Consider the following 12,855-nt stretch of genomic DNA (forward strand, 5'->3'; position numbering starts at 1 on the left):
ATTAGTGGATCTGGGTCCTTTGGGCGAACAACACTATCAATACTGCATCTACTTGCTGCAATCAATGAACAAGTTATTTAGGGAATTGGCCACCCCCTCCTCATACATCCCACACTCCTTCCTGCTCACACACTCCAGTGTTTAGGTTTCTCTTCATCTCACACTTGCCTCAAATAGCACTTATAAAACACATACTGTACATCTCTACACCACTTATAGCATGTGGCCTTACTAGTGTGTACAGATGCCCTCCTCCTCATCTCCATTGCAATGAGCAGTCCATTAGCAAATGCCAATAAGCCCTCTGTAGCGTGACAGCATGTTCTCAAACAAATTAGAGCCCTAAAGACAACGGGAATATTATTATTTTCAATCTTCCATCATGTGTTCATTAATCTTCATTTGGACTTGATGAGTGTAGCAATCAAATGAAATTATATCCTTGTTTTGGCCTCTTGTGGATACCCCCTCTCACGCACTCGTATCAGACGCGTTCCCGCAAGCTATTGCAATGCAAAAAAATTTCCAAACGACTTTAGATTAATTTCGTCTGATTAGCAGCTAAATATATCACCGAGCTCCTACAAAGTCATTAACAGCGACGGAAGCAAACATATCACAGACCAAATGCACAATCAAGCACGAGCAGAATCGAGACCTTTAAATATTGAAAGATAAACATCATACAGCAGCCATTGTTTGATTATGCAAACATGCCAAATCTGTCGTGTGTGCTGTGAGATCTGAGATCTTGCCTAGTAATTAGAAGGTGTGTGTTCGGGGGCCCAGCTCCATTGCTTTAAATCACTGTAATTGCCCCTGATCTCCTCTTAAAACATCACTATTCATCCCCCCATAATTACCGGCACATCTGCGGGAGCACACATGCCTCCGTCCTCTCTGACATCACCATGCAGTCTGCTTGGGCACTCTGCTGCTGGTCGGCCTGATGGAGTAAAGAAGCAGCATTATGTGTAGCTGTGCAGACAGGAAACATTTTATTATGACATTTACTTTACGAAAGTCTTAAATTTCACTCCTTCCAAGCCTCCCTGTGTCTCTGCACATTACTGATCAGCAGTGGTATTACCTTTTTAAAAAAGCCAACCAGGCGTCCTGCTGGTTTGTGTCTGCAGGCAAATTCCAAAGCACAATTTTATTATATAAAAGTGACAAAACATGTAGAGAGGGTAATGGCAATGGCAGTGTGGTCTTTGATGAGACTCGGCAATAGCTTTTTTTGGAAAACATGGGAGTATTTTCCTGTTACTTTGAAAAGGCAAATTGTCAGCCACTAGAGCGAGGAAACTATATAGTATCAAAATGGCCAGTCTGAGGGGGACAATCACACCCATAGGTCTGCACTTTGTAAAATAACATATTAAATAAAATGTAAACTGGAGAAAGTTTTCTGCCCATTGCGTAGTTTCCATAATTCCTGGCACGTCGTGGCTCATTTTCTTGCTTTTACAACAACTCATCAATTTTATGTACAGTTTAAAAAACAGCTTTCAGTCTTGAAAAAAGACCTTGCTGGATAATCCATCATGGCAAATATGATTTCTTTTCATGGTGCCAAAGTTGAGCGTTTTCATAACAGTGTTTGCATTCACTCCAACATTATTTACCTCAAAACTATTTCAATCTCTTCAAATGGATAAACAAGATGGAGACAAAACTTTTTACCACTTCCCATCACTGACATCTTCTCAGACACCCTAAGCAGTCAGGAAGAGCTTTATGCTCTGCTTATTTTCAATCAAGTCATCCCCATGCAATAATATATAAAAGACACCCTCCTGATTATATTTATCATATCTTTTATTTAGTGTCTTTGTCAGGTCAACATTCAGGCTAAATTTGACACTGTGAAGTTTAGACAAAATTAAGCATCTACAGCAGAGATGCTCAGGTTGCATTGCTCAGGGGCCACTTTTGCAATATGACAGGAGGCCATGGGCCAGCTGATAAACAAAGCTTAATAATATTATTAGTGTATATAATAAATGAATTACTTGTTTTAGACATTTCGACGTTTGCTGTATGAGAACATTTGGCCCTGACAGAGATGTGTGAGATCATCCCAAGGCATTTTTTTTCCATGATGAATCTCTATTCTGATTCTTTTTATGCACTCTGGCACCTTATTTACATTCAAATTACAAAAATAATCCCCATAGTGAATCAACTTATTTTCATTATCAATTAGAAAATGATCGGTAGGCCACCAGGGGCCCTATCGCAGGTCATAGGTTGAGCATCATTGGTCTACAGCAAGCAGCTCAGTGAGGCCAGAAGAAGGTCATCATCATTAGGATCTATCCTCTGGGCACCATGAATGTCTGCACAACATTTCAGGGCAATCCAATTGATATTTGTTGAGATATTTAAGTGTGGATCAAAATGGCAGACCCACCAGTTGACACTCTCCTTTGTTTCCCATGCAAAGCTGAGCGGTGGTCAGCCTGTTTCCCCGTGTCCCCTGACCCCAAGTATTACACACATCTTGGCCATGACAGCAATAGTTTTTGCTCCGTCACCCCTATGTTGCATTTTTTAAACACTCCAGGAGAGAGGGTTCTAGCTGATTTTAAGGGTGCAGTTACTCTGTAAATCACTGTAATCTCCTTTAAAGTTGGCCCACTGCCACCCTATTGATTTAAATAGCGTGAAAGTACAGAGCATTATGCAGGACATCTGTCTTTTATCATGGTCTCACCTTGACACTTGGCCGGGCATATGCATCTGTTCTGCCGAGTCACTGTTGACAAACTTGGGCACTGTAGAGAAAGACAATCATGAGGAAACTTTGAGGTAGCACCCGTATGGGCCTAGGGCAGCAGAAATCACGTGTGACCTAATTCTCAGCTGTCCTAGATATAAACACTTGGCTTCCAGTAGATTACTGTCCTCCTCAGCTCATGATCAAAGACAGCCAGAAACAAACGACTGCAGTGCAAGAGATGGAGAGACACTGAGGGAGGAATGTCGAAAGAAGAAGGATGCGTTGAGAAGAAAGGATTTAGAGAACGAGAGATGGAAGAGCTGGATGAAGGAGGCATGCATGTGCAGTGGGAGATAACGTGACATATAAGCAGACCTTTACACACATTACCGTGTGCTGTAGGATATTTCAACTTGTGTCCTCCGTTTTATTGTGTATCTATTTCCACATTGTTGACATCATTAGTTATGGATTCCCTCTGTATTTCTTAGGATCTTAAAGCTATGCCTAAAGTGGCTATAACCAATATTTTTTAATATGACAATGTATCATATGGCAGCGTGAAAAGGACTGGCATTAATATGGCATTGATACCCCCTACACCACACTTATTTTAAAAAATGAAGTCATGAACAAACATGAGCTTGTTAAGAACTATTTACGTAACAGAAACCATCTTTGGGAAAAATTTGTTTGATGTGTACTTTGAGTTTGTAGTTCGGCCAATATCCGTGAACAGGAAGGGGGTGAGCTATACTGCAGCTACACATTAGTGAGATAGCTTGATTTATTTTTTTCCTAGAAAAATTAGGATTTCTGTCAATGAACTGTGTTACAGTATACCAGGGATTTCTAAAATCCCTAATATTTGTTTTTCCATTACCACGATAAATACAAGCCCTCCTCTTTCTATTAAACTCATTGTAGTGCACAACAGGCACCACCAGAGCTTAGTCTGGACTCTTTACTGGTGGATCAGGTAGCTGAGCTAAAAGACATTGTGACAACTTGTAGTGAAGGGCAAAGTTACTGGACTGTAAGCAGCTGGATACCAGCAACGAGAGACTGTGGGAAATTAAAGGTGAATTAAAGGTTTTGACCAAACCAGAGCTGGTGATTGCTGGAACAGTGGACACATCTGGTTGTTTTATTTTGTTTCTGTCAAGTCTGAATGAAGTGTTATATATATAAAGTTAACAAGGCAATTAAGCCTCATCAGTCTTCTGTGACAGAAAACATTAGATAAGTGTATAGATATAGTATTTCTCAAGCTAGTAAGGACAATACATCTGAGACTACAACTTTTCTTAACATTTTGTGGGTTCCTATTGTGTATTAGGGTCACTTTGACTAATTTGAAAGGAACAAAGTCTTTCAGAATATGAAACTCACATCAAATTCAGAGAACAAATACAGTTTTGAAGCTGTAAAAAATTAATGACAAGCTAACACCAAACGCCTGTCAACTTCACCATGGTCCAAATGAACTCCACTCTTCCTCCCTCTATGTCTTGAAATTATGAATAAAAGGTTTAACATTATAGTATCAAGTGAGGTTCAGTGGGTTTTCAAAGTCTTGACATTCAGAATATGGCAACCGCTTACACCCTTATGTAGTGACATAGTTAACGTTAAATAAGAGACTTAGCATCACCGGCAAAATGTAACATTAAATCTTAGAACTACCACCACAATGGCCATGCTATCTGTTAGCTCAATTAAATTCTCCAGAAGTTAATTGTTAAACTCAATGTACGGAAACAGTTGGCACTAACGTATAATAACGATTTTAAAAAAATAATGGCGTGCTAACCAGTGTCTTAGCTAACGAAAGCGAACCGGCAAAACAGTGCTGTCTCATTACCGTTAAAGCGGTCCTAACGTCCGAAGACGTGTCCATTCCTCGATTATTCACATTCCTTTAATCAGTGAGGGTCCGCCGACCAATAAAATAAAAAGTTGTTTTCATAGTAAATTAATTAAAGTTGTCAATATTGTCCTGTGTGAAGTTCATTGCTAACAGTGTAAGCTAACTCTGTTTGTCGGAAGAGCATTTCTTCTTCCTGCGCCGTTAATGGGTACGCTTGTTTCACTTACCTAGTTGGCGAAAAAATAGTGTCCACCAGCTTGTCGAGGCGGTGTTGGCTTTTCTATGTATTTGTTTAATTCCGGCACAGCCCCTAACACACATCAAGCGCTCCCAGTTGCGGCATACGCTTAAGTCTTTTTTCTAAACTTTTGGTCCTGTGACAGTCATGACGTAATGTGACGTATTTTGCTAAATATGGGGAGTACAAAATCAATACTGATATCATTAAAAAGCCAAGAATCTCCTCTTTTAAAGTGTCTGGGTCTGGACCTTTCTACATTACTTTTTTTTTTTTTAAATTTACCAGTTACAATTAGTGAGAAGAAAATGTGTAAATAATTATAGCACTTATCAAGATGTTTACTAAGTACTTTTACTCAAGTGCTGCAATACACATTTGAGGTACTGTACATGAGTATTTTCCATTCATGGCAAGAGCTTAGAAGGTAATCAACTTTAAGTAATTTAAACAGTGATATTATTTATTACAGTTTTTACAATATGACCAATATGTAACCCATCACCATTCAAAAGTTACCTCTCCAACACTGCCTGCAAATGCACTGAAATTTAGTATGTTGAGTTTACTAAAGAGGCTAAAATGGTTTGACCATATGACCAAAGGTAATCCGTAATATAACCTTATGTTGTGTGTGCCATGACACTGATTTAAAAAAAAAGAAAAGTTAGATTTTCTTTTCCTTTTAATACTGGTTGCAATATTCAGAATAAACAACAGCTTTAAAAACCAAAGTATTCTAATATGAAGTCTACGCAACACAATATACTTTACTTTAAACTTTACTATCTTTGATCTTTACAGGATCAGGTGGAGCAGCATCTCAAATAACTAAATGCCTGCACAATTCTTTACTTTCATTTTCTTTAATTAGTTGTGAGAGAGGAGGAAACTAACAAATGTTGGACAATTTCCTGCCACTGTCACAAATTATTCAAAAGGACTGAAAACTAATGTACATATGTGAACATAGTTAAAACAGAGGATGTAAAGGGCTCCACGTGTTTGAATACAGAGCACATCTGTATCCCAGTTCCATAATACATGTAGTGTTCACACAGGAGGAGCGACAACTATGCATATTAAAAACACTGTGCTGTAGTGAGTGCTGTTGATAACAAAAAATGTCACAACAGTTATTTATGTGTAAATCAAGTCTGTTCTATTTATCTTACATATTCTCACAACATACAAGTCCCAATGAATATACAATATACACAGTTAATATAAAGAGAATAAAAAGTAGAATAACAACACACAGAACACAAGACAAACACTTATATTCACATTCACATCCATTTAAAATAATCATATTAACACTCACTGTATTTACAGTTTCCATCAATATGTTAACCATCACTATAACAAATCTCATGAAATACATCTCTTAATCATTCTATTTAGATGAAACTTGAATAACATTTATAAAAGATATCTTATTTACAGTGTTTACATCAATACATAACAGATCTCCAAATATCTCTGTTAAGGTAAAAACAGCCAAGGAACACCTGGGGTACAAACAAATGTACATACAGTTCATTTCTGCTTTAAACCGTAAAATAATCTGTGTGTGTGTGCTGAGAGGATCTCTCTGTGTTGGCTTGACTGGGGCTGGATCTGACGCTCTGCGACGGAGACAGCTGGGCCCGCTCATTGTCCAGCTCCTCCTCCTCCTCCGGAGGGAGAGACAAATGAGTAGGTTTGTTCTGAAGTATTAAAACATTCTTCTGTTACATTGGTATTTCAATCTCAAAGTCAGAATTCAAAGTTGGTTTACTTTATTATTGTTGTTGTTATGAATTTGTTCTCGTTTCCTCCCACGGCACAATCTCGCTTTTTACTTCTTTGTAGCTGATTTTGAGTTAGTACAGGGTATGTTTTTACACCACTTCTAAACAAGTTCTTTCTTAATTCATTTATTTTTTGCTCCACTTTCTGCAGACCGTCCTTTGTCCCTACTTTTCCTCAGCTTCAGCCTGTGTTAGTGTGTGTGTGTGTGTGTGTGTGTGTGTGTGTGTGTGTGTGCATGAACCTCCCACCTCATGGCTTTTTATGGGGATTTTCACCTATGCTAATTAGGATCGACTGGCACGTGCTCTTAACCTATGAGGACATCATTACACAGGTGCAAACAATTCTGGGGTTTAAGAACACGTCAGGAATCTGATGTAGACTTTTCTTAGGATTTTTCTTACAAACAAATTTAGGAAAAAACTTAATTAGATATTGGTAAATGAGGCCCAATGTTCCTGGAATGATGCGACACTATTTCATCTTTACCCTGTGACTGATTTTGACTGATCTGGATGTGCAACTTTGCCCTGCACCTTATTGGTAAATCAACCCCATTGATGACAATGTGGGGTTTTTTTTAGTAGAATATGTTACATTAAAAAAAGATGCAGTGTTTTGTTTATTTTGTACTTATTGTAGAAAAAACAACCACATACTGGGACAGATATTTGAATTTACTCCCTTGTTTTGAGTTAATTATCAGATGTTTCCAGATTAAATTTACTAAAAGTAAAACTAATTTTAAATTGCAGTAAATATTAACTAATTATTCATTTATTGTTGGAAACTTTATTCTTTATATGTTGAGTATTTGTAAGCTTCATGTTCATGCTGACCTGTACACTTAAAATACTTTCTAGGCTGTAATTAATTTCAATATTTTGGCAAAATAAAGACAATGAATCTGTTTTCACTATAATTACTAACAGATTACATTGTTATCCTTGGGAAACATCAAAGGAAAATGCTAAAAATATAAATAAAATTACTGACCTGTTGTTATCAAAGAATGGCTACATGTTGTGTGCTGTCTTTGTTTGTGCATTTGCAGTAACTGTACCTTGCTGATGTCCTCCAGAGCTTGCATGATGGCTGCCACCACCAGGTTTACCAGCACAAACTGGGCCATAACCACAAAGCTGGTGAAGCAGATCGGAGAGACCCAGGACAGATAGCTCAAACAGCTGTCATCACCAGGACGACACTCCCTCAGTGTGTCCTTGAGACGCACAGAGCAATAATCAGAGAGGAAGAGGGACTGGAGCACAGACTGACGCAGACATCACAAAATCCTTCTTACTGTGATATCTGAACAGTTTCATAACCAAAGTAGTTATTATTTGTGCTTGTTTAAAAATGTAACAGCCTTTTGCATGCTCCATTGTATTGTTGGGCGGGCGTGCTCGTGAGCCACGTCGACACTGTTGCAATACACATGCCTTCCTGAATGCCTATGTTTCAGGGCGCATCAGCCACGTCATGAGATGAACAGAGTTCAAGTTTGGAACGCAGGAGCGTGCACCGCGTGTCATGTGATGAGGAACCACCATGCACAGCCGGCAGACATCTCTCCTTTTGTAAATTTTAGGAGAAGTTAGAAGGTAGAAGAAGGTAGAGGGTAAATTTATTGGTAATTTTTTAAACCAAGTTTTCATTTTAATTTAATTTTTTTATTTTCATGCGGGGATAACCTGAGCTTTACATCTCTCGCATCTCTCCATACATCTACTGTATCTTAGGCCAACTTGGAAAACACCTGGAAGAAGACCAGCTCTGCACTAAGGATTTCAAGTAAGATGGCTAAGATATGGTGCATTTTATGGCTGCTTAGCAACTTAAAATGCAACCTGACTCCACGCTCCTGAAAGTTGGCACAGAGTGGACAGTAGAGTAGCACTGCGCTTTCCAGGAGGATAAAGTCATGGCATGTGTACGGCCCCTAGGTGCTGCAAAAATATCCTAAAAAATGTAGAAAATTAACAAAGTTTGTAGCTTCAACTCGAAGGATCTGTTAGTTTATAACTTTACTGTAACACTTTATTTTATAGTTCTGTAATTTACTAAAAATTTCCCATTAATTCCCTTCTGTGTGCACTGACTGAAACACTCCCTGTGTTCTATAATGAGAACCAAACAGCTAGTTTCTTTTCAGGACACTTCCAAGAAAATATAATATTATAATATTCCAGATCCTTAAATTAAAGGGTTATCAAACTGTCTTTAATGTGAAATCAGGGACTTCTACTTCCCATAAAACCTTGTATCAAATGACCTAATGCTGTTAAACATATCTCACTTTTTTAAACAATCCTGCACACAAAATCGCACTTTAGAGTGATCCCCCTCTCATTGGCTGAAATGTGAAAACTGAACAGCGTAAATTGACATGATAAAGGTGTTTGCAGTTCTAAATGAATGCGCCAGTATTAACTTAACAAATTGTATTTTTGTTGGCAAGTGGCCATGATATCAGCGGGATAATACCCTCAAAAATATATGTTCAATGCTTGTAACTGTCTGATAGGGATTTTTGACATCACATCTCCCTCAGCGGTCAGGGAATTACATACTGTTTGTATAGAGTTTGTGTATATCCATGCATGAGTACGTGTGTGAGTGTGTGTGCATACCTTCATAATCCCGCTCCAGTTGTCTCCGGTGCACACTTGGTAGAGCGTTAGCAGGGCCTTCCCAAAGTGTTTGAAGTTGGCGTAGCGATGTAAACCCTGGCACGGGTAATCGTCAGTGCATTCTGATCAACAGAGACACACAGACATGCAGATACTGATGTTACTGCACTGTGGACGTGATGGTTTCAACCAATAACGTGCTTCAGATATGTGTGTCAGACTATTAGCAAGCGCACACTTTGGGATGGCTGCGGCAGACAGCTCATTGAGGTTAAGCAAAAGGGTTTCTTGTTCTCCGTGGCAACAATATGAAAACTGGGCACATGTGGGATCAGCTCTGGGACCATGATCCTTTGCAGCAAGCCTATGTGAATGTGTGTGTTCTGCTTGCAGTGTGACTTACCTAGCTTGCCAAAGAGCTCCACTCCGAGCGCAGCGTAAATGAAAAAAAAGAACGTGAAGAGCAGACAAATGTTTCCAACCTGAAAAAAAATGCATGTTAGTTCCCTCACACCAGACACGACAATGATACTGTGAATCCTCAGCCAGGGACCAGGGCCATTATGTACCTCAACCACATGGAACTACAAGCCTTAACTGAAGACAGGCCTTAAATTCTACTAATGACTAGTTTTTAAAAAAATTTCGCCATTTTAAGATTTCTATTTGTTGTATTAATTCATTGCTGCAAACTCAATACTTCCTCCCTCTGCACTGTGGAGAACTGTCACATACCCCTATAGACAGGGTTGCCACTTGTGCCGAGTGTTCATAGAAAATGGGAACCAACGGGATAAACAGAGGGAAATCCAGGCACAGAAATGTGAAAAACTTGATAATCAAGGAGGAATTGCATTAAAACGCCTTTATTATAGTGGCTAAATTATTGAAAAGCCCTGACGAAGACCGGTAGCGGTCGAAACGTGGTTTGTGTGTTTTTTTTCTCCACCATAATGAAGGCTTCATCACCTTTCACCTGTTTGCATTTTTTTTAGGAGTGCCTGGATGTCCTTCGTGTTTATCCTAAAGGATTGCCACTCTATTGTTATGAGACATTTCAAAGACTTTTGAAGCTTTTTAAAGACAAAATTATTTCAAAATGAAGTACCAATAACTCAAATAATGCTCATATATACCAGTCCAAGAACCATATAAAATTGTAATCTTTTTAAAGCTTTTGACGGGCCTAGTTGTGCCAAATTTAACTTGCGCAGCAATTTGAAGACCATTTGAAACAGCTGTGCTGTATTTTGACATACATTCATTTTTTTGTGGCAGGCCGCTATAATAAAAACACTTGCTGACACAAATAGATATTCTACGTTTGGAGTTAGACTGGTTATTAGGAGTGCTACTGGAATATTTATACAGTTCTGTTATTTATGACAGCACACTGTCGCAGCGCAGAGTGTACTCGGGGCAGACACAGAGCAGCAGGACATCAGATGCCATTAAAGTGAAACTTAACCAGGCACTTTACTGGGTCTAAAAGTTTCCATTAATTTACAAACAGCTGCTCCTCACATCTATCGATCTGATTGGATCAGTTGAGAACTGACAGTCAGATCAATTATTCACCCTGCAATTGAAAAACCGCTGCTATGAGAAAAAAAGGACTCATGGAGAGCTCGGTCTGCACTGTGTTTTGTGTTGGCCCACAAAACCTCTGAATTTAGCACAAAGCTGAATTTCTTCGAAGAGTCCAATAACCTACAACCAACAGAAGCTCAAAGTCAGAGGTTCCAGTAGGATAAATCCGAGCACTTTCATATATTTTATTTTTTTCCTTTTTATTTCAAGCACTTTCAATTACTTTCAAAAACTGTTGCAAGCCTGTTTAAATGATTAGAAATCTGTTTATGCTGCTGTACAAGCAACTTGATGAGGTTCTATGTGATGCGTTTGATCTTTATTAGTATGCAAATTTAATAACGAAACTGTGCAACACTGTTGTCGAGTTTCAAGTGTGCAAACAGGACAGAGAGAAACTTCAGGGTCACTAACTGCACGCTGTAATCATCAACTCGAGCGCCAATGCAGCATGAGCGTGCTTATTCCCACGCAAAACAAAACTGTTCATACTCACTTTACATTTATAATGAATCAGACATTATAAAGTGTTTACCTGTGACAGCGTACTGATGATGGTTTTCAGCAGAACTCGTATCTTTTTGGCCTTCAGCACTGAAGAGACACAACGGAGATAATAAAAAAGCTTTGTATACGTGCATACACAACACACACACACACACACACACACACTTAATTTGACATTTGACATCCAAAGATATCGTAAAGAATAGACAGAATTAAAGATAGAATCAAAAGATTTCCCTTTGTTAAGTGTGTGTGTGTGTGTGTGTGTGTGTGTGTGTGTGTGTGTGTGTGTGTGTGTGTGTGCGTGCGTGCATACCTTGTGCTAGTCTGAGGACTCTACAGACTCTCAGGATGCTGGGATTAATGGGAATTACTTCTGCCATATTCATCTTGTTGAAAACGATGCTAATGATGGAAACCAAGATGACAGCGAGATCCAGCAGATTCCAACTAAAGACACACACACACACACACACACACACACACAACATCATGTCACACTTTTGGCACCGACAATGCGACATGCAACAGCAATTGAGGAAATTAAACTCCACCTCATTCTAGTGTGTTACCTGACTTGTATAAATCTCAGTGCACCAAATGCCACAAGCTTCAGCAGGACTTCCATGATCAGGATGACGGTGAACACATAGAAGGAATACTCTGTGAGTTTCTCTATGTACTGAAACACACAGACACACGCACGTAAATTTCTGCGCCCTCACAGCACCAATGCAGATTAATTTTGTGTTTGTGTGTATGTGTGTGTGCATTTACCGGAGGTTGATTATGATGTTCAAAAGCCATCATCAAGACACTGATGAAAATGATAGCAGCCATGAAGAGGTCTAGGTAGTTGCTGGAACACAGAGTGTGGATACACCGACGGATGCGGGAGTAATGTGTGTAATATGGCATCTGCTCAGATTCAGAAACAAACTTGTCTTGTCACACACACACACACACACACACACACACACACACACACACACACACACACACACACACAGACACAGACACAGACATACACAAACATAAAGATGCAGATTTTCAGATGTACACAGACAGAAAAGAGAGACAAATTTCTATCAGTCATGCACATTCAGAGTTGCACTCATTATTTTTTTTTGTCTTAATGGATCAAATCTTGCAACGTATCCTCATAAATCATCCTCATATATCTAATGAATTAACAGCCCACAAATGACATTGTCACGTTGCATACATAAAGTTACATCAGTTAGGTTTCGGAAAAATAATAATGGTGACGACGTACGTTAAAATAAATCAAAGTTGACTCTGTTTCACATCGTTCTTAACTTGTGGGGGAAAAGTTTTGTGTTTGTTTGACCCATCTACCACCCCAACCTGCCTCCTTACACACACTTTTGGCCTTCATACAACTTCCTTCTTTACAACCATAAGCATGTTGATCATATGATAGCAGCCTTTACAATTATGTGGGTTATAAACGACTTCTGGTGCTATACTTTTCGTG

General features: G+C 39.0%; 1 protein-coding gene across 1 annotated transcript in view; it reads right to left on the reverse strand.

Annotated features, from left to right (window-relative positions):
* Positions 1 to 859: 859 nt before the first annotated feature.
* The window catches only part of LOC121949157 (voltage-dependent T-type calcium channel subunit alpha-1H-like), a 28,543-nt gene continuing 16,547 nt past the window's right edge, over positions 860 to 12,855 (reverse strand). Inside the window, exons 24-32 of the mRNA XM_042494775.1 lie at positions 12,135 to 12,301; positions 11,930 to 12,039; positions 11,674 to 11,807; positions 11,386 to 11,444; positions 9,664 to 9,742; positions 9,261 to 9,382; positions 7,691 to 7,849; positions 6,459 to 6,542; positions 860 to 946 (exon numbers count right to left, since the gene is read on the reverse strand). Of these exons, the coding sequence (XP_042350709.1) occupies positions 860 to 946; positions 6,459 to 6,542; positions 7,691 to 7,849; positions 9,261 to 9,382; positions 9,664 to 9,742; positions 11,386 to 11,444; positions 11,674 to 11,807; positions 11,930 to 12,039; positions 12,135 to 12,301 (1,001 nt within the window). The remainder of the gene's footprint in view (positions 947 to 6,458; positions 6,543 to 7,690; positions 7,850 to 9,260; positions 9,383 to 9,663; positions 9,743 to 11,385; positions 11,445 to 11,673; positions 11,808 to 11,929; positions 12,040 to 12,134; positions 12,302 to 12,855) is intronic.

The sequence above is a fragment of the Plectropomus leopardus genome, chromosome 10, assembly GCF_008729295.1.
Source record: "Plectropomus leopardus isolate mb chromosome 10, YSFRI_Pleo_2.0, whole genome shotgun sequence".
In the NCBI taxonomy this organism is placed as follows: domain Eukaryota; kingdom Metazoa; phylum Chordata; class Actinopteri; order Perciformes; family Serranidae; genus Plectropomus; species Plectropomus leopardus.